Source organism: Centropristis striata, chromosome 22 (assembly GCF_030273125.1).
Source record: "Centropristis striata isolate RG_2023a ecotype Rhode Island chromosome 22, C.striata_1.0, whole genome shotgun sequence".
Taxonomy (NCBI): Eukaryota; Metazoa; Chordata; class Actinopteri; order Perciformes; family Serranidae; genus Centropristis; species Centropristis striata.
The window spans coordinates 22,431,653-22,452,406 of record NC_081538.1 but is presented as its reverse complement, the minus strand read 5'-3'; the positions used below and the strand labels follow the sequence as shown (position 1 = coordinate 22,452,406).

Here is a 20,754-nt window from a genome sequence, read left to right as displayed (position 1 = left end):
ATAGAATAAAACACGTCTTAATTTATTTAATTTCTTCTAATTATAATGATTATGGCTTACATTAAATGAAGACCTAAAATTCAGTGTCTCAAAAAAATTTGAATATTACAAAAGACCAATTTAAAAAAGTATGTTTAATATGTAAATGTTGGCCTCTGAAAGGTATGTCATGTATATGCACTCAATACTTGGTTGGGGCTGTTTGACTTGAACTACTGGAAATGGACTTTTCCATCATATTCTAATTTATTGAGATGCACCTGTATATAGGTACTTTTGATACAACAACATTTGATTGACTGTTTATATGGCTGTGATCAGACCAAAGAGTAGTATTCCTTGATGGGCATTTTAAAACATATAAAACCAGCATTATGCCATTTATGCATCAAACATGGAAAATATATTCCCGTCTTATCACTTAAGCCTGCGATGTTTGGAAAAGCAAAACATCTTTATCCAAGCTGTGTTTGTTTGGATATGAAGAAAAAGAGAAGAATGTAAATTGAGATGATTCAGTGGGTCAAGTACTGAACATTTACAAGAGTTTGAGTCCCAGCGATCAACAACTGGCGGCCTGCGGGCCACATAAGCCTAATGAGCTCAAAAAAATGTGAGGAGGAAAACAATGCGATAAGCTTATTCACATTGACATTTCCATAATCACAGTTTTTAACCATCACTCCTCAGTGAACTGCCTCCTTGGCAGAAGTCTGAGAGCATTTTCTAGTTATGTACTGTATGTAGGTATCATCATGGATTTCCCATTTTTTTAAGGAGTCTGTTGACACTGATATAGGCAAATAAAAATTGGTTCATGAAAGGCTAACTAGGCATAAGTACATTATATTTTCTTTATCTGAAAGTTCGACAGCTACAGTGTCTGCTTAGAAGAAGTCTGGTCAAATGTAGTTGATGAGCGCTTTATTTCTGTTTTTGCAGATGATGTTCTATCTCTGTGATGTATACATCTGCTGAATGCACATTGTGTATATAAATGACTAATAATAGCTGGAAATGTCCGTTGTGGTAACGACATGTTTTGACATTGCTACAATGTCTAAGGACAGGCAGATAACGTCATACAACTTTCATTTGAGAACTATTTCCTTGAACCATAACAGGAAGTCTTGATTTGACGTTCAGACAGTTGTCATTAAACATCTCAGTGTTTGCTGGAAGCACAGATACGAGCAGCAGCTCTACAGCTCACCAATTAGCACCTTTTAGACACTGAAGTGTAAATGTGTTCACACAACCTGAAGAAGTCTTTTCATCATTGTGAAGTTAAGTTGTGAAGGAATCCACTACAGCTACAGTGCATTGGTTTTATACACAATTATATATAATATATAAACAAACAGTATTTTTTATCAAGATAAAACATGTTATTAAGCCCCTTTCACATCTACATGAAATGTTCTGGAACATTTCCTGCATGGGTCAAGTGTAATTGGGAGCAGAAATTATTATTCAGGGTAATCTGTAGCACCAATTTCACATCTCAAAACTTGACAAGACCATAAAAGTTAACGTCCATCCAATAAAAGATGCTTTCACGTGTAGTGAGCGAACCAATCATAAGACTCCCAGTAATTTACTGGGATATGTGTATAAAAGGGACTTCGAGGTGCTCCTTGGTGGATTTTGTTACCACTGGACAGAGCCAGACGAGCTATTTTCAACTATTTTCCAGTCTTAATGCTAAGCTAACTGACACCAACCACATATTTACCAAACAGAGACGGGATCGGCTTAATATTCTCAGCGAGAAACCAAACATTTCCCAAAATGCTGAACTGCTTCTTTAAAAACATCACATACTTGTCTTGGATTGGCTCTTTTCACAATAAATATCTCTACATTGCTGCCTTTTTAATTAATCCTACTGAAAGTTTTTTGAACATAAAGTTAATTCATACATAACAAGTTGACATACAGCCGTGAATCTTCACGCTAAGCGAGTGACCTCAAGGAAAGTGTTGGCAGCCACGTTGCTGCAGTAACGAGTGATTTAAAGCACACCGAGCAGCCACGGATAATGAATAACATTAACATCCTGCTCATTAAATAATAAATCCCAGAGCTACATTTTGTTAATGAGTAGCAACGAGTGAGAGACTTTCTAAGGACATAAAGTAATCAGTCGGTTTTAAATGATCATCGTCTTGACTGTATTAGATAAGTATTGATAGATCAATTTTGAAGTGTTTTTAACACTGTTTTGCACTTAACTTAAGCCAGGACTGGGGGAATATGGGACCTTTGATTGGTTTTATTTCAAATTTGAGATATGCATGCACTTACAGTCACATCTGTATAAATGCTTCCAATTAATCGTGAATTTGTGTCCTTAATCAGTTTGTCAGCTGTCATATTACTGGTGTCTAGGATTACAAAGGGTGGAAAATTTCCAGTAAATTTCCATGGGGAGTTAAGCTGGGGAATTTTGGAAATATTCCAAATTGGAAACTTTCAATGGGAAATATGGAAATTTATGGTAATTAACTGGAAATTGGGGGTAATTTAAACAAACTGCATCATCAATTCCAAACATAAATTTAAACAATTTGTTTTGTCATAAACAGATGTCCATGCAAAATAATACAATTAATAAAACATGACATTTTACAGATTTATTTGCGAGTAGAACTTAATCAAGTTTTAATTAAAAAATTAAGATAAAAAGGACCACCCTTCAATTTTGTAAATTTCTGTTTTATTCCCATAGATTCCCATTAATTCCCATGGAAAGTTTCAAACTTTGAAAATTCCCAAAACTTTTCGCAGTCTTACTGGTGTCCACCTCACCTCTATCATACCAATATATTTAACATACAAGAACTACAGAAGAATAAATTACTGTAAGAAACAAAACAACAGTCATAGCTAAATGTTAACTTGTTCCTTATAACATCATTAGTTATGTAATGAAATTTACACTTAATTTGCATATTTTGTAAAATGAAAATTTTTACTTTTTTAAAATAAAAATTGCATCTTTTATCCCAAGTAAAATTAAAATAGACACTAAAAATAATGACATGATGTAATTAGGGACACATTGATTGACAAATATATGAAAAAACCTGAACTTCAGAATAAAGTGCCTGTGAAATATTAGAAAAAGTAAAATTCTGGGGCCTGAAAACCACAAAAAAAAAAACATTTTTTTAACCCAAGGCCTTATTGTATTATTGTTATTATTATTATTTGAATACTCTTTTATTATTGTTTTACTCTTTTATCTTCTTTTTAAAATAATTCTATTTCTATCTAAATGCTTCTCTATTATTTTGCTCCTTTGAACTGATTTGTATTGGACTTTGTATTATAGTTGCAGTTTTCTCTGTATAGCACCTTGAACCTCCCATTGTGTATGAGACACACTTTATAAACTGCTTTGTCTTGCCTTGAAAACATCAGACCATCGTCGGATACACTTTTTAAACTTTTCCCTTCACTGAAATCATCTTCTTTGCAATCAGCAGCAACACCCGGAGCAAACATGTCTGGTTTCTGGTATCTACATCCTCCAGGGTCCCACCCAGGATAAATTAAATCCTTTTTTTAATCTGGTACCTACAGTAGTTTCTTGCTTGGCAGCGCGCGTCAGGGATTAGTTATGAGTTGTTTTGTTTTCAGCTGAGCAGATCTCACTGCTGTGGTTGTCATTTGGTGTAATATAAGGCGACCAGGTGGAATTCAGTGAATGTACAAAAGGTATTTTGATGGTTTATGTTTTGTTGTTATACGCTTCAACAGCCACTTATAAAAACACTGCAGAAAAAGGACCATTTCAGCACAGTTATCAGTGATCCTTTACTTGAGTAGAATTACAAATACCACACAAATAAAAGCCCTAAATTGGAAATTAACTTAAGTATTATCAGCTTAATAAATTTAGGAAATCAAAACTTAAAGTAAAATATTTATTCCGCACAGAGAAAAACTTATATGAGTTGTCACTAATTGTTACTAATGCATTATTGCATAATGTTTCAGTTTAAAAACCCACAAGAAGGACATGCAACTTTAACAAACATTTACTACCATGCATTTTAATTTTCATAAAGTCATATTTGTAGCAGTATCGTCATATCATATAAGCATATCGTTTTTGTTATGTAAAATGTAACTACAACTGTCAAATAAACACTGTTGAGTATTCTAAAGTAGTAAAATGGAAATACTCAAGTAAAGAATCAATATGCAAAATTGTACTTTGGCACCCTACTTTTAATTTGTAAAGTAATTAAAGCAATACTATGTGAGCAGGTGTGAGCTGATAGTTTTCCAGGAGTCTTTTCCAAATCTTTTCAAAGTCTTCTGATGTATAGGTAGCATAAGGCGTACATTTATTTTGTAGGTGAATAAAATAAAGACAGAACTTTTCTTTTATAAACACCTTCTGTTTGCAGGATTCATAGAGAGCGATGAGGTGATGTATCTATTTGTGGCTGTGTTAAATAAATAACTGTAATATGACGATAATCAAGTAAAGCAAACAACCAAGGTAAATTAATATATAACAGACATTACTTAACTGTCTAGTAGAAAGAAGGGGGTCAGTTCAAGAGCAGTTTTTAATTGAATTCTCTCTCATCTGTTGAATGAGCGAACAAGGTTGCTGTTTTTGTGCTTCAATCAAATCTTTTCTTTTTGCCCCAGTGTCAGCCAGAACCACAAAATATATTGGCAAAAATAAAACTGAACAGGCTTCAAAATAACTATATAGAAAAGCCAATCTTCTTGCTCATGGTCTTGTTTGCTTATGTTGTAGGTCTTATCGAGACCCATATAAATGAGGCTATTTCATAACCAGTTAAATAACTCCTTGTAGTACGTATAATGGCCACGGCACCGCGGATCGTTCTACAAATAGCAGTCATGTCATTATACATACATGTACGGTTTGCGGTTGTAAAAAATATGCAGTTTCTGTGAAGTTTAGGCTACAAAACCACTGATCTAGATTCAGGGCAAAAAAGTTATTAAAGACAGTTGAAACAGTGAATAAATGTACGTAAATTCCGGAAGCGAAGTAGTTAAAAGGCTGACATGAACCACGGGAGTTACATAAAAACAGAAGTTACATAAAAAACGTAAGTTACGATTATTACTACTACGTCAACATGGCGGTGGAGGACAGTCTAAAATGTAAATGTGAGTCGTATTTTGCTGCCCGTACACACAGCTTTTATTTATGTTTTTGAGGGGAGACCAGTCTGCCTGTACGGTTGCAAAGCATTAAGGTACACTGGTGGTTGAAAAATATAAGCTGTATTTTGGTGTAATCACACTTTATTCCTTTCTTTCCTCCTGGTCAGGTAACTTTGAGCTGGTGAGTTTGCTTTTGGAAAGAGGCGCCGACCCGATGATCGGGACCATGTGTCGAAATGGCATCTCCTCTCTGCCGCTGGGAGACATGAACTCATACAGCCTGGCAGCAGCACACGGCCACAGGTAACACACACACACACACACACACACACACACACACACACACACACACAGCCAGCAGAGATATATCCATTACCACAGTATCGATCCATTTACACACTGTGCCCTGGTCCACCTGCCTCTCACAGAGCCCTACAGTGTATATATGAGAGGCAGATATCTCGCTGCCAGACAGCAGGCGACGATAAGCGCTGCAGTCTCTTCAGCAGCACTTATGGCTTCGCTTTGACATCATTTCCCCGCAGCTGAGTAAGATAAAGCCCATTAACATTCAGGGCAGTGAGAGCTGTCAGGAAGTGGAGTGGTGAGCCAACAACACAACGCAGCATTATTAAGACAATCAATTATAGAACGATGATCATGCTGCAGCGCGTCGTGAGCAGCTTCAAACTGCTTGTAAAAGTTCTCAAACATGAGTTTTGTATAAAAAGGGGAAAAAAAGAAGAATTGAGAATGAGTCAGCAGTATTTACAATTATTATTTGACTTTCTTCCTTTTTTTTCAGAGATGTGTTACATCTAGAGACCAAATTGTCCCTCGTTCTTTGCTGTCATTTCCCTTTTTCGAATTTCATTTTGCTGATTGTCACAATTCCCCTAAGTGGACGGGAGTTTTATTCAAATTACCTGTTGTCCAGGTTGTGTGGCCCCTAACAAAGACTTTATTGCAGCTTGTTGCATTTTCCCTCTGTGCCAATCAGGGTTGGACGACTCCCCTTCTTTAGAGTTTAAAAGAGGGCCATCTGATCCGTCTTCAACTTAATGCACACCAAATTTTAGCAAATATTGTCAGCCACAAACTTTTTAGGTCCTCAGGGACTCAGAAAATCTTATCAAACGTCATTTGAGGATTGAGGTTTTGTCTGTTACATCCCACTTAAAATTAGCGATCAGTGCAATGCGACTAACAAACTGGACTCAAGAATTCAGCTTGTGTGAACGTCCCGGTGTCGTTAAATCAAGCTGTTGTCTTCATCTTTTTATTCTGTATTTGGTGCATGCAGGAAAATTTCAATAGCTAAGCGACCTCAACAGCGACCCCAACTATTTAATTCACTCAACGCAGATTTTACAAAATTAGATCCTGCAAAGCTATCCCTCAACCTGTGGACTGTTTGGTTGCAGATGGAAGAATTCAGCAAGTGTTGCATTGAAGATGATCTTGCGGTAGTTTCATGCAATGGCACTTTGGTGATTTGTTAAGAAAGCCGCAAATAGAGAAAAGGACCTGGTAGCAAAAGTGAGTCGAGCAAAGTAACATGCAGTGAAAACACATCTTCAGTGTGCTTCCAACTTTTGGGAACAGTTTTGGGAAGACACTTTTCTATTTCAGCAAGACAGACAGTGTCTCCATGCACAAGGCCAGGTGCATAAAGACAGAAATGGTTTTCACAATTTGGTTTCAACTTGGAGTTGTCCACACAGAGCCCTGACCTCAACACTACCCATCAGCTTTGGGATGAACTGAAACTTTGACTGTGATTCATGCTTTATCACCCAACATCAGTGTTGGACCTCACTGTCACTCTTGTGGTTTAAATGAGAGAAAATCCCTGCAACAAGGCTCCAAAATCTGACATAAAGCATTTCAAAGAGTGGAGCTTGTTACAGCACAAGATGAAAGCCCGTGGTTAAGAAGTGAGATGTTCAATAATCATATAATGGTGTAATAATTGGGCATCTGCATACTTTTGGCCATGTATTGTAGCTTCATGGACAACACTGTGGTAATCTGCTCACTCATTGATCAAACCCAGGGGACTGTTAGTGGAGATCAAACAGATTCAGCGAGCCTCATGCCGACTTGTCATCAGTGATCAAACAATCTCCAAAAGCAGGAAATGATGTCGTGTTTGACTTGGCCTCCAAACGAGCCCCTCCTCACTGAAGCAGATGGTGCAGTGATGCATCTTCAGGCTGTGATCACACTGTGTACGCTAAGTGCTGCATCATTCTGTTGCAGAAACAGAGCGTTGCAATGGTGCAAACAGAACTAATGAATCTGACGACTAAAACAAAGGTTATTTCTGTAACATCGACAGTGCATTATGAAGGCTTTCATAGTGTAATATATCATAATAATGCTTCACAGCTGCACACATAATGCTTTCTGTTCTCTTTCCTCAGAAAATCCTAGAGATTTATAAGGATTTATAAGTTTAATTGTCCTATAGATACTCTTGGCTTGTTATTAAGAGGTTGACTGGTGGGGCTTATATGTAGGTGTGAAAAAATGCAGAGAAGAATTTGGGCAAAAGGTGGTCACAGCAAATATTGATTTGATTTAGATTTTTCTTCTGTTCGCCCACTTTGAACTGTGTTAATTGCTATAAAAAAAATAAACTATTAACATTTCTATTTTTGAAAGCATTCTTATTTTACAGCATTTTTTCACACCTGCCTTAAAATTTTGCACAGTACCGTTTTGGTTTTGTTTTTCAAACTAACACCAACAACTTATTACATTTTGCTCATTTTTGCTCAATTATGCTTCAAGTTGTTGCGTCATCTCTCTGGTTGATGCTATTTGTATATATTTATATATATATATATATATATATATATATATATATATATATATATACACACACACACAAATTTGGTGCTAAATGTAACAATATTTGACCATTCAATAATTGATCAAAAAAGGTCCAAGATTCCTGCAAACTACCATATTAAGACACCAAGACCTTGAGGAACAGCAGAGAAACATGTCTTCAAGAATTGCATTCTTTAGCATTTGGATGGCGAGCACTTCTGTTTTGGAAACTGCTGAGAAACCCCCTTACTGTCAACATATGTTGGAACACTATACATCCTGTGACTGCTCTAGGTCTCTAGTTTGTGGTTGTAAAGTTTCATGAGGCTGCGATTATCCCAGAGGTCACAACAGCTCATTTTATACAGTGACGTTTCAAAAAATGCTCTCACTACAATGAAATGGCTACTATGAGTACAAAGATCATCACACATGAATACAATTGGACTCATTGAATCCACAAGAGTCCTGTTATATGCCTCAAAGACTGTTAAGGGACCCCACTATGCAGAAATATTCAAACAATACAATTTACTGCATGTTTTGCCTCAAACTTCATTGAATTAGCATACAGTGGGTATGTCCCTAAAGGAGGGACTCGTTGGCACCCATGGAACACATTTTCATTCAGATATGTTGAGTTTCAAGCCACTTTGAATGTCCATGTAAGTTTTGGAGCGTTATTTCACTCCCTTCCTGGCAAGATATCTTCTAGTTTCATATAGTATCTTACCAGTAGCTTTAAAACTGAGCCCACTACAGCCTCTAAAAGAAAAAAAGTGAGAAAAAGTCAGTAGCCGTAATGCATTATAAGCCTCATCAGTCAACCTCTAGTTTATTACAAGTCAAGAACATCAATAAGACATTGGAAATCACATCTATAATGAAGAATTTAGAACCCATTATAAATATAATTCGTAGATGTCGTCTTTATAGAAAGTGTGGGTGTTAATTTTTACCATCTTTTCCTTCCAGAGGAGTTAATCAGCTTCAGTTTCATATATTTTGACTCGGCAGAACAGAGTACGCCATCATGCTTAATTAAGTACGTGAGAATATTTTGAGTGTCATCAGAGCTGGAGAGCCTGATGGGCTTAATGTGGAGTTAACACAGAACGTGTATGCTTAATTTAGAACCGTTTTCCGGTCTGTGATCATCCACTTCACTACTTCTCTTCCTACTATCTGACCCCGGGCCATGCGAGGTGTTTTGCAGTTTTCTCATCCTGTTCCTGCAGCTTGAGTTCCTTTTTTTTTTTTTTTACCTTTTATCCTGACCATAAAACAAATCTGTCACGGTGTCTTTTCACTCCGCTTTCCTTTCATCTCTGTCTGGGTTTTATTTTCTGCCCCCTCCCTTCTAGGAATGTATTTCGGAAGCTGCTGGCCCAGTCGGAGCAGGAAAAGGGGGACGTGCTGACTCTGGAGGAGATCCTGGCCGAGAGTTCAGAACACGGGGAGAAAAGGCTGGCGCCACAGGCCAACGGCGGGGGGACGCTGCGAACAGGAAAGGCCAAACTGAGGGCCCTGAGAGAGGCCATGTACCATAGCGCAGAGCACGGCCATGTGGACATCACCATAGACATCCGCAGCTTAGGTCAGATTTACTAATACATGCTTCACTGGCACACATGCATCGCTCTCTGGTGCCTCCAGCTGTCCTGGAGGTGTGCTCATGCTGTGCCTGTCCTGTCCCGTCCCGTCCTGTGCTGTCCTGTACGCTCTCAGCAATCACCGCTACTCATCCAAACATTAACCAGTCGCAGGAAGTAGGACTTTTTATATCCGAGGCGAGAATAACCTGGTCAAAGGTGTGAACAAAGTGATGAGAAAGTGTTGATTCTGTACATCGTCAGCTTTCACTTCATTCGGTGTAAGACCTAATGTGGCTGTTGATTAAGGTTATTTATTTTAGTTTACAAAACAACCTCACCACATGTTATTTAATAGCTGTTTCGCACACAATCCTCAGCAGATGGTTTTTGCCCTGAAATTGTAGATTTAAAATTTTTGTTTGAGAAATACTAGCTTTTTGATATACACTAGCCCTCAAAAGTTTGGGGTCAACCAGAAAATGTTTTCCATGAAAACAAACTGTTTTATTCATGAAATGAGTTACAAAATGAGTCGAAAATATAGTGAAGACATTCACAGTAATGATTTAACTTGTACAAATCACCAACTTTACCTCTAGATACTCAACCAGCCTGAGGGAGGATCATTTTAAACAGTTTTCAGCAGTGCTAACATAATCAGGTGTTTTAATGATTATGATAAGGATTAACACAATGTGCCACTGGGACACAGGAGTGATGGTTGCTGACGATAAATAATAGATATTTCACTGTATGTCTGTTATTTTCATTTTAAAAAGTTGTGCTTTTCTTTAAAAAATAAGGACATTTCGAAATGACTCCAACCTTTGACTGGTAGTGTATATTAAATGAAAATAGTGTTACATTTACAAATAATAAAACAAGATAAAATATATAAATAACATATAACATGACGATAAGCCTGTGGAGGGAAAAAGTTTTTTTTTTTTAATAATTAAATGCACAGAGAAAAAAAGAGTATTGCCAAAAATACTCAAATAATACTCCTTAAAGAAAAATACAACAGTTTTACACAATCAGTAGACAAAGTACTTGCTTTCTTGACAAGAGTTGAGAAGATTGATAGCAATCTAATGTTTTTATGGTCAGTCAGCTAGTTAGCTTAGCTTAGCACAAAGTCCAGAAACAGGGGCAACAGTCAAAGTTCATAACTGACATTAAGCTGTGTCTGCAGGCTTCAGTTCTTATTTCCTCGTGGTAGAAGCACAGATATAAGAAACATGACCAAATCAACAAAATCTGAAAGTTAACAAAACCCCTAAAAACACCATAAATATTTTGGTTTTACACATTTGATATAACAAACGAGATACAACTAATTTATAAGAGGTGCTGGTAATCTCTTTTTGTTACCTGAACAGAGCCCAGCTGAAGGTTAATTAAACTCATGTAAATTTCATCACCTGTCCTGTGCGAGCCTGTGCTGGTCTGTGTGGATGTCCTTGAGCAGCCCAAAATGTGCGACCACACAGGCTCCGGCTTCACTGTGCTAGGAAAGTAAAGTGGCTTATTTTGTGCACTACATGTGTGTACTACAGTATATTTCTCATCATTAGTCCAATTTTCCATACAGACGTCACACACGCTGTTTACGTTTTTGACATTTTCAAAAAAAGTGCTTTTTCAAAAGAACTCTTCTTCTTGCTTTGAACAGCGTGCCATCTCTTCTCAAGTGTGCATGTGTCTGCTTATGCAAACCTCCGACTGTAGGTGTGTGTGTGTGTGTGTGTGTGTGTGTGTGTGTGTGTGTCCGCTGTCTGTGTGCAAGCCTGCAGCTGTCTGTGTCTGTACTGATGTTCACAGCTTTAACTGTTTCCTCCTGTTTCCTGTTTTTGTTCTAAGCTAAGCTAACTATCTTCTGGGTGTCTCTTTAAGTGGACCTTGTGGTGAGATTGTTTTGTCAACTATTGTTTCCAAGATCAAGAACCATCTTTCAAAGTTAACTAATCTAGAGTAAAATAGTGATGAATGCCCATCACTAGTTTCTAGATCCCAAGGTGACCTCTTGACCTCTCTCTTTGTCCAATCCAGAGTCTTAAACCCAAAGATAAGAAATCAATGCTTTAATTAAACATAGAAAACCAGCAAATAATAAGATTTGAGGAGCTGGAATCACAAGATTTATATTGATACATTGATGAACTTTCTCCTCCATTACTCAACTAATCATTTCCACGGAGCTGTTGGTACATAAAGCCTCTGCTGTCATGTCATTATTTATGTAAAAATCTCACGTATGCATCATTCAGTGCTCATTATATTACAGAAGAGGATTAGGGCCAGGTAGAAGAAAAAGATAATGAGAGTAGGACATTTTTTTCATTATGCAGTTCGAGAAAAAGGTTTCAACCCTTTTTCTCGAGATGGGAATAAAGTCAACTTTTTGAGTTGGATAAAGTTGGAAAGATACTCAGATTGGTTGTTCCTGCATCAATAAGTCATCAGAGGAACATTGTTTTCTCCCCGAACAGTTAGACTGCAAGCTACAACGATGATTTTTCAAGAACCAAATGAGCAATAACCTCAATATTTAAGGGTGTAGTAGTAATAATTATAATAATAACAATAACTTTATTTATATTGCACCTATTAAAAACAACAGCTTACAGAGTGCTTTGACAGAGATCAGTTACTTACAAGGAAAATGATGCCATACGGCTAAAAAACAATTCTTGCATTAAAAGATAAAACAGTAAAAGACAGTGTAGAATCAATCACAAGACATTCTCAGATACACAGAATTAGAAAGTAAAAAGGAGTTTAAAAAAGTAAAAAGTAGAGAAGTAAAAAGGAGTAGTAAGATAGAAAGCATTACATAAAAGCAGGTCAATAAAAGTGGGTTGTAAGAAGTGATTTAAAAGAAGTTCGGGCAGCTCGTTCCAAAGTCGGGGCTCTCTGATGGAGAGAGCCCGCTCTCCTTTGGTTTTTAGTTTAGACTTTGAAACAGTCAGAAGGACATCACCCGAGGATCTAAGGACGCAGGTCGGCTCGTACGGAATTATTAACTCTGATAAACAGTAAGGAGCCAGACCTAAACAACCTTTAAAAGTGATCAGTAAAATCTTAAAATCAATCCGAAAACTAACATGGAGCCAGTGAAGAGATGATTGTACTAAAATCCCCCGACACATAAATGAGCTATTCTTTGTAGTAGCTACTACAACTATTGTTTTGGGAAAATCTGCTTTTATGTAATTTATATGAAATTTTTAGACATATATTAGACGTACGTATTGAGGAAAATCAGGTTGTAGCTTGCAGTCTACTTTACCGAACTCAAAAAGTTGACTTTATCTCAACATTTCGACTTTTTTTTTTTTTTTTCAAAATTAAATATCAACTTTATTCTCTGCTTTTCGTCTTTTTTCTCAAAGTGCATAATGACAGTTTTTTCCCTCCTTTCATTATTTTTTCTCTCCCACCTGGCCCTAATCCTCTTCCGTATTGTATTGTTGCAGAACATTGCGGCCATTTTTCTAACAGGACATTTTTTAATTATATTCAAGTGCTGTGTTTATATGCCCGCTGGTGCCTCCGACTTTCCACTAATCCAACACTCACCATGCAATCGCCCTTCAACTCACCCCAAACACCATAAAAGTGATGGAAACATGGTCGGTTCTGTCGCCCTTCAGGCTGCGCTCAAAGTGTGTATTCACTGTCCGTGTGTTGTATTCCCAGGCGTTCCCTGGACGCTGCACACCTGGCTCGAGTCCCTGCGTACCTGCTTCGTCCAGCACCGCCGGCCGCTGATCCAGGGCCTGCTCAAAGACTTCTGCTGCATCCAGGAGGACGAGTACACGGAGGAGCTGATCACGCACGGCCTGCCGCTCATGTTCCAGATCCTCCGAGCCAGCAAGGTCGCCGGGGCTTTCTTTCATGTGCATGTAAACAAAGTGCTCGTTAGAGAAACATCAGACAGACTAAAGCCGGTTTGTTGGGAATATAAACTGTCCCATGCTTGTGTGCTCTGGTGACATTACCGCTCTTATTTGCATAGATTTAGCTGCACTCCATACATTATCATACATTTGCATACCATTTTAGCTCATAGAAAAACAGAGGCCAAAAAACTCTAATCTGAATAAAGTTTCCGTCCTCACTGTCTGTCTGCAGAACGAGGTGATAAGCCAGCAGCTGTCAGTCATCTTCACCCAGTGCTATGGGCCTTTCCCCATCCCCAAGCTGACAGAGATCAAGAAGAAGCAGACCTCGCGCTTAGGTGAGTTAAAAATAGTGATTTTTCTTCAATGTTTTCTCATACTTTATGCATTAAATGGAGCCATGTGATGGGGAACTGGCAGTTTTGGAGCAAGCTGAGAGATGCTTGTTTTTTGGGGGGTTTATGTCTCCAACTTTGCTGAGGTCAGAGGTAATAAAACTGTATTTAAAACTCATCGATGGATTAGTTCCTTCGTTCCTCAGATTGCCAGTGCATGAAGTCTCTTTAGGTTGCAGCAAATGTTTAAACTTTTATGAGCTAATTACATTCTGCTTTTAATAATGCATCATTTCATAATTGCAAAAAGGCAAATATATATATAAAAATCTGAATCAGAATTATTTTATTGAATTAATTAGGTTTTCACATAAAAGGACACTGTTGTGGTGTATTGGTGCAAAAAGAACAAAGTACTAAATAAAATAAATAAAATGTCAAAAGTTGTTGCTTCAGACTCAATATTAGTAACAACAGATCATAGTTATTATCTCTGTTTACAAACGAATACAACAATTTCTTTTTGGCATTTAAGAAATATTACAAGGTTCTTTTAAAAATGTTATTTTAACTTGCTCTCGGGACATTTTTAAACATAGAAGGTATTGAAAAATATTAAGTCATTTACAAAAGTCTCAAATATTTTCTCTTGCCTTCTGTGAAACGGGAATAAATATATTAATGAATTAATAAATAAATACTTTTAAAATACATTAAAATATATCTATATATATTTATATATAATATATTAAAAATCAGCTGAAAAAGAAATTTAAGGGAAATGTAAAATAAAATGAATGCATAACTAAATTATTTAAATTTAGATTTAAAAAAATGATTAATAATAAATTAGTTAAAAATTAAATAAAAAACAAAATTAATTCATAAAAAATATATTGAAAATATATTAAATAAATAACTTAATTAGTTAATAAAAAGAAAAAATAAATAGGAATGTCAGTAAATAGGGGAATTAATACAAGGGTAAATAAATAAAAACAGAATTGTACATACTAGGTATTATTTATTTTTATCTGTTGCACTTTCATACTTCCAACAATAACAGTCCCATTTCTTTCTAAACTCACTTTGAATATTTATCATGATATATTAGGAAGCAGGTATTTGTATTTACATGTCTGTAATGATTTGATTTATTACTCTGAGCTGGCACTAAAAGCTACTTCAGCGTTGGGAAGGTCACAGACATTTCCATGTTTCATATAATAAGAGGAAACACTGAAACACTCAGTGGCTGTGCTGCGGCTCCACCTAGTGTTCAACCAACAGCAGAGTTATAACAGAGTGACAACTGCTATATTACTGTGTGTGTGTGTATGGAGACTTAATGCTCTACAAACCTTTGACAACTAATTAATTCATCCTGATGTTCAAGGATACATTTAAAGAAACGGCTCAGAGGAGCGGATATCAAGTCCAGCAGCCTGCCTTTTAGAATACTAATGAAATGGAAATAGTTGTGTTTTGATAACGCTGCGCTGATAGCTGAGTGATGAATCGCCTCCGGAGTAACGACCGCATTAACTTAATCTTTTGTTGTTTGCTGTTCTGCATTCGTAGCTTAGGAGACTTGAGTAATGAGGCGTCGTTTGCATATTTTTATTGTTTTTTTTGTTTTGTTTTTTCATTTTCTTCAGACCCACACTTCTTCAACAACAAGGACATGTCTGATGGTACTTTTCCTGGTGAAGGGAAACTGTTTTATGCACATAGAGGATGTTTTTTTTAACGGTATCCGCAGGTGGCAAGTTAAAAAAACAAACATTCAATTCAGTTTAGACCTGGCCGGATAAGCGGAGGAAAATGGATGGATGGATGAAAAAGGTTTAAAATTGAAGTCTCAGATATTTTTTCTTGCCTGCTGTGCAAAAGGGAAATTGAAAAATAAATAATTAAATAAATAAATAAATAAATGAACTAAAACATTAAAAAAATAATTTAAATTAAAGGCAAAACCAAATTAATTAATTTAAAAATGAACAAAAGATAAATAAATATATTAAACATATATTTTAAATAAATACAAAAGTAATAATAATAACAAAAAAATTAAATAAGTAATTTCTTAAAAAATAATAAAATAAATAAATGAAAGTCAAATAAAAAGACATATAAGTCTGGGAATTAATTAATAAAATAAAGAGGTGAATGAAATATCAATTTATGTCCCAATGTATCAATTATTCATGCCTGCATTAATTAATTAATTTATGTATTTATTAATATTGTTTTTTGGGGCGTCCCGGTGGCTCACACTGGTAGAACGCTTACCATGTAGGCTGAGTCCTCGCTGCGGCGGAGCCGGGTTCGAATCCGGCCTGAGCTCCCTTTGCCGCATGTCCTCCCTTCTGTCACCCCCTTTCTATCTGTCTCTCACTTTCAATAAAGCATGTAAAATGCCAAAAAAATAATCTTAAAAAATATATATATATATATTGTTTTTTATTTTATTTATATATCAAATAATTTGATTTTTTTTTTTTTTATTTGATTGATCTTTCTGTCATTTTCTTCAGACCCGCACTTCCTGAACAACAAGGACATGTCTGATGTTACTTTCCTGGTGGAGGGGAAACCGTTTTATGCACATAAAGTTTTGCTGTTTACAGCTTCACCCAGGTAAAGTTTAGCCGTTTATTGCTTTGTTGCTGTTTTGTTATTTTCCTGCAAAGCTATAATAAATGCCATGATTTCTTTCATTTCATCCAGGTTCAAGTCTCTGCTCCAGAACCGACCGGCAGCAGAGAACACCTGTATTGAGATCAGCCACGTCAAGTACAATATTTTCCATGTAAGAATTTATTGTCCTCTAAACCCGACGTCATTATTTTGTGATTTCATTTTAAAATAGAGTCAGTTATGGCTGCAGCTAACATCTCCCAGGAGGGACAGACGTGCAGTGGACCGTATAAAAAAGCAAACTGTGACTAAACAAAATGCTGCTGCAGACTGAACCCAGCACTGTTGTGTGTTTCAGCTGGTCATGCAGTATCTGTACTGTGGAGGCACCGAGTCTTTGCACATACGCAACACTGAAGTCATGGAGGTAAGAGAGACTTACCCAAAGCCTGCAGAGCGACAGAGCAAGTATTAGCATTTCTAATCCCGAGTCCTGTGCCTCCATTCTGTTCCCTGCAGCTCCTGTCTGCAGCCAAATTCTTCCAACTAGAGGCCCTTCAGAGACACTGTGAGATCATCTGCTCCAAGAACATAACCACAGAAACCTGCGTGGACCTCTACAAACACGCCAAGGTGAGCTGCAGACAGGTCATTATTCATTAGTAATTAAAGATTTTTATCTTATTATAAAGAATAAGAACTGTCTCACAAAGCACACTGGATAAATATCTGCTTGCATATGAATGGACAAATTATGAAACAATTGTCCCCCTCTTATCTATATCTTAACTCTAATCTGTCTACATAGGAATAAGATACCCAAAGAGTCTCAAAGAGTCAACTTTCTGTGGTTGTTATGCATCAAGTTTTAGTTATTTTGCATCTATTTTAAGTTGTTTTGCATCTTTTCATGTATTTTTTTTGCATCTATGCTTTTGTCATTTTGCATCTTTTTATTGTCATTTTGCATCTTTTGTGGGGTTTTTTGCATCTATTTTTAGTTACTTTGCATATTTCTGTGGTTGTTTTGCATGTATTTTTAGTTACTTTACATCTTTCTGTGGTTTTTTTGCATCTATTTTTAGTTACTTTGCATCTTTTTGTGGTCGCTTTGCATCTATTTCTTATTACTTTGCATCTTTCTGTGGTTGTTTTGCATCTATTTTTAGTCATTTTGCATCTTTTTGTTTTCGTTTTGCATCTATTTTTAGTCATTTTATGATTCTTTGTGGTCCTTTATTGTCTTTTTATGGTCCTTATGACTTGTTGTTTGTAGTCAGTAGGTGCACATCTTTGGACATTTTGTGTCATATGTTTGTATTTACTGGGAAAAGCAAAAAATATTACAGAAAACGAGCAGAAGCCAAAACCCTCTCTCCCGGAGACGGGAAACACCATTTTTTTCTCGAAATATAACCATCAAAATAAATATTATTTAAAGACTCTCATCATTTTTCAATCTAGTTCCTTGGTGCCTCTGAGCTGACGGCTTTCATTGAGGGCTATTTCCTGAAGAACATGGTGCTGCTGATCGAACTCGACGGCTTCAAGCAGCTGCTGTACGAACCTCCTCCAGCAGAGAGCCCCGCGTCCAGCCCCGGCATCTGCTCCGACATCCTCCTCGACCTGGAGAAAACTTTGGCTACGCGCATCCACTCCATCCACCTCTCCACCTCCAAGGGCTCCGTGGTGTGACGCCATCCTCTCCTGAAGCCCTCCGATCCAGGCACAGCATCCATGTAACACCACTTCTAACATCTCAGCGCCCTGCGACACAGCCCCCTCCATCTGTCCTCGCCCCACCCGCTGCTGAAGAGGGGCTGTCGGATGTTTTTTATGTCAGGGATTCCCTTTAATTCTGCGCGTTGCAGCCCCCTCCTGAGGGTTAAAGTTGGCATAAAATCAGAGAGAGGACTTTCTCACTTTGTCAGAGGCTTGAACTCTGTTGTCCTAATGGCTCCCACTGATCACTTCACACCCCAAAACTATCAAAAAACAACAAAAACAGAACAGACTCAACCCAACAGTATCACTTAGACTTAATTGTGATAATGAAACTTATTGTATTTCATATAGGAAACATGCATGAAATACATTCTGTACACCTTTTTCTGCTTAAAAAGGTAGAGTAGAACTCAATAAAAGCAGCTTTCTCATCATCATGATATGAGACTTTAGGTTTACAAACATCACTTTATGGAAGTGGATGCCATCGCAGTATAAAGTTTGACACATGCCAAAATATAATCCTACTATACAACCAATAAAAGTGACTAGTAGCAATGCCAGCAGACTTCATTCTGTCACATCTATGTTGGATACGTTTCACTGTGTTATATATCTACTGTGTGCAGAGGCCAAGCGGATCACAGGAACTTCCACCGCAGCGCTTGATTAGACTAAAGACGGCCCACTCAGTGAAATCTATGCTGACGTATGCTTGAAACATGGATGTCCAACTGGGAAATTAACTTGTGATAACTCCACTGAACACTGTTTTTTGCATGACACCTCCTCAACTGAGCTGCCCTGATATTGCTTTTTATGCAGAGCTTACTTCACGGACCACAAAGGGAAGTAAGGGAAAACGCTGCTTATTAACTTTCTATCCACTGCAAAACTGACTGAGCGGGATTTGGAGATGGATTTGGCAGGGACTTTCTCTTTAGCGATATTTAAAGCAGAGTGTAAATATGTCCTTGAAGTCATCGTGCTGGTCGTTCTTTTTTTCTTTTCTTTTTTGTAAACTGATGTACAGTATTCTCCCACACTCGCTTGGCTGATGACACCAGTCTCATTGAATGTTGCTCCCTGAACTGTTTGTTCCTGCTGTATATGTCTGTTTATGCAAAAGTTGCATGTTTAATCTGTTTGTTTGGATCCTCCGTTTCGCTTTAGGTGTGCTTTCTGTGTAGATCAGTAGAGCTGAGCAGGTCGGTGGTTGTTCCAGTTCAAGTCCAATCAAAGGATGTTCCCCTTCGATTATTTTTGCTATTTCTGATACATTCCAGATGATCAGGGTAGGCCACTAAGATGCATTTTAAAGTCACTTTTTGTTTTAGGCTTCACCTCAGCTGAATTTCTCAATAACTCTCTCGCTCAGTTTATTAGAGGCACAACTATGTTACATGACTCTTAAGGACCCAGCTACATGTATTTACTCACATTTTGAGTTACAGAAATGCAGAAAACAGGAAAAAAATCTGAATATTGCACACAAAAAAATCAATAATAGGTCATTTTCAAAGTATCAAAGTATGCAGAATATGACTTTAACCTGATTGACAGATGGCCTTGGTAGAAACTTATCAATTGCATTGGCAAATCATACACTGCTTTATCTTCTATTTCAGTCTAAATGGAGCCATAATTTACAAAATGAACATCCTATTGTATTAAAGAACACTTTGAAATAGTGATTAAGAACATAAACTCATTAGGAAAATGTTTACTGAAGTAATAAATCAAGTGAGAAGTCGGGTCATTTTCTAATAGACTCATATACAATCAGACTTCTGTTTGCCCCCTGCTGGCCATTTGAACTAATGCAGGTTTATGGCACTTCGGCTTAAGTTTTCAAACCCAGAAGTTGCCTCTTGGGTCCAGATCCTCACACTTTCGTTATCAGTCGACATGATCATAATGAGAAACAACACATCCAAAAAAAGTGGTACCAAATCTCAAACACCTGTGACAATTATTGCAGAATTATGGGCAACATATCCTCAAAACAAGAAAAACAATTTATGTCCAAATAGGAGAGGCAGATTTGACAATGACAAATTTCAGAATCACGTTGTTGTCTGTATCATAAAAAATATTGTTTGTCACATTCAGGTGTTCATATAAATTATTAATGTGGTAAATGGTTCCAGGCGTTTTGAAATTTTGATCTCATTCTTTATTGGTTGTTACAGCCTGCAGCTTTCGGTACAAATGTGTTGTTTCATATTGTGACTCCTGACAAACATCCGTGACCAAAATGTTGTGTCTCTAATAAACCCAGTTCAGAAAGCTTGCAGAAAGTTAACCTTTTGTTCCACATGATTGCATTTATTAAATAATATTTATCAACTCTAAAAGGACCAAATGTTAAAGCAGACACTTGTTATTCAGCAGCAGCCCTGTTGTTTGACTTTACCACGGAAACCTCTCTCTCAATATATCTCAATTTAGGAGACGATCATAGAGTTCATTTTATGAATGTAACAAAAGTTAAATATTTACAAAATGTGCAATATCTGCAGTCCAGCAGCAAACCAAAAACAAGACGCAACT

The 20,754-nt window shown here is 37.0% G+C and overlaps 1 protein-coding gene across 1 annotated transcript in view; it reads left to right on the top strand.

Annotated features, from left to right (window-relative positions):
* LOC131961059 (ankyrin repeat and BTB/POZ domain-containing protein 3-A) overlaps positions 1-20,509 on the top strand; it is a 225,056-nt gene extending 204,547 nt beyond the window's left edge. The window contains exons 9-17 of the mRNA XM_059326336.1: positions 5,331-5,466; positions 9,366-9,598; positions 13,299-13,477; positions 13,734-13,839; positions 16,374-16,476; positions 16,567-16,648; positions 16,835-16,903; positions 16,996-17,109; positions 17,941-20,509. Coding sequence (XP_059182319.1) covers positions 5,331-5,466; positions 9,366-9,598; positions 13,299-13,477; positions 13,734-13,839; positions 16,374-16,476; positions 16,567-16,648; positions 16,835-16,903; positions 16,996-17,109; positions 17,941-18,171 — 1,253 coding nt within the window. The 3' untranslated portion in view covers positions 18,172-20,509. The remainder of the gene's footprint in view (positions 1-5,330; positions 5,467-9,365; positions 9,599-13,298; positions 13,478-13,733; positions 13,840-16,373; positions 16,477-16,566; positions 16,649-16,834; positions 16,904-16,995; positions 17,110-17,940) is intronic.
* Positions 20,510-20,754: the final 245 nt, after the last annotated feature.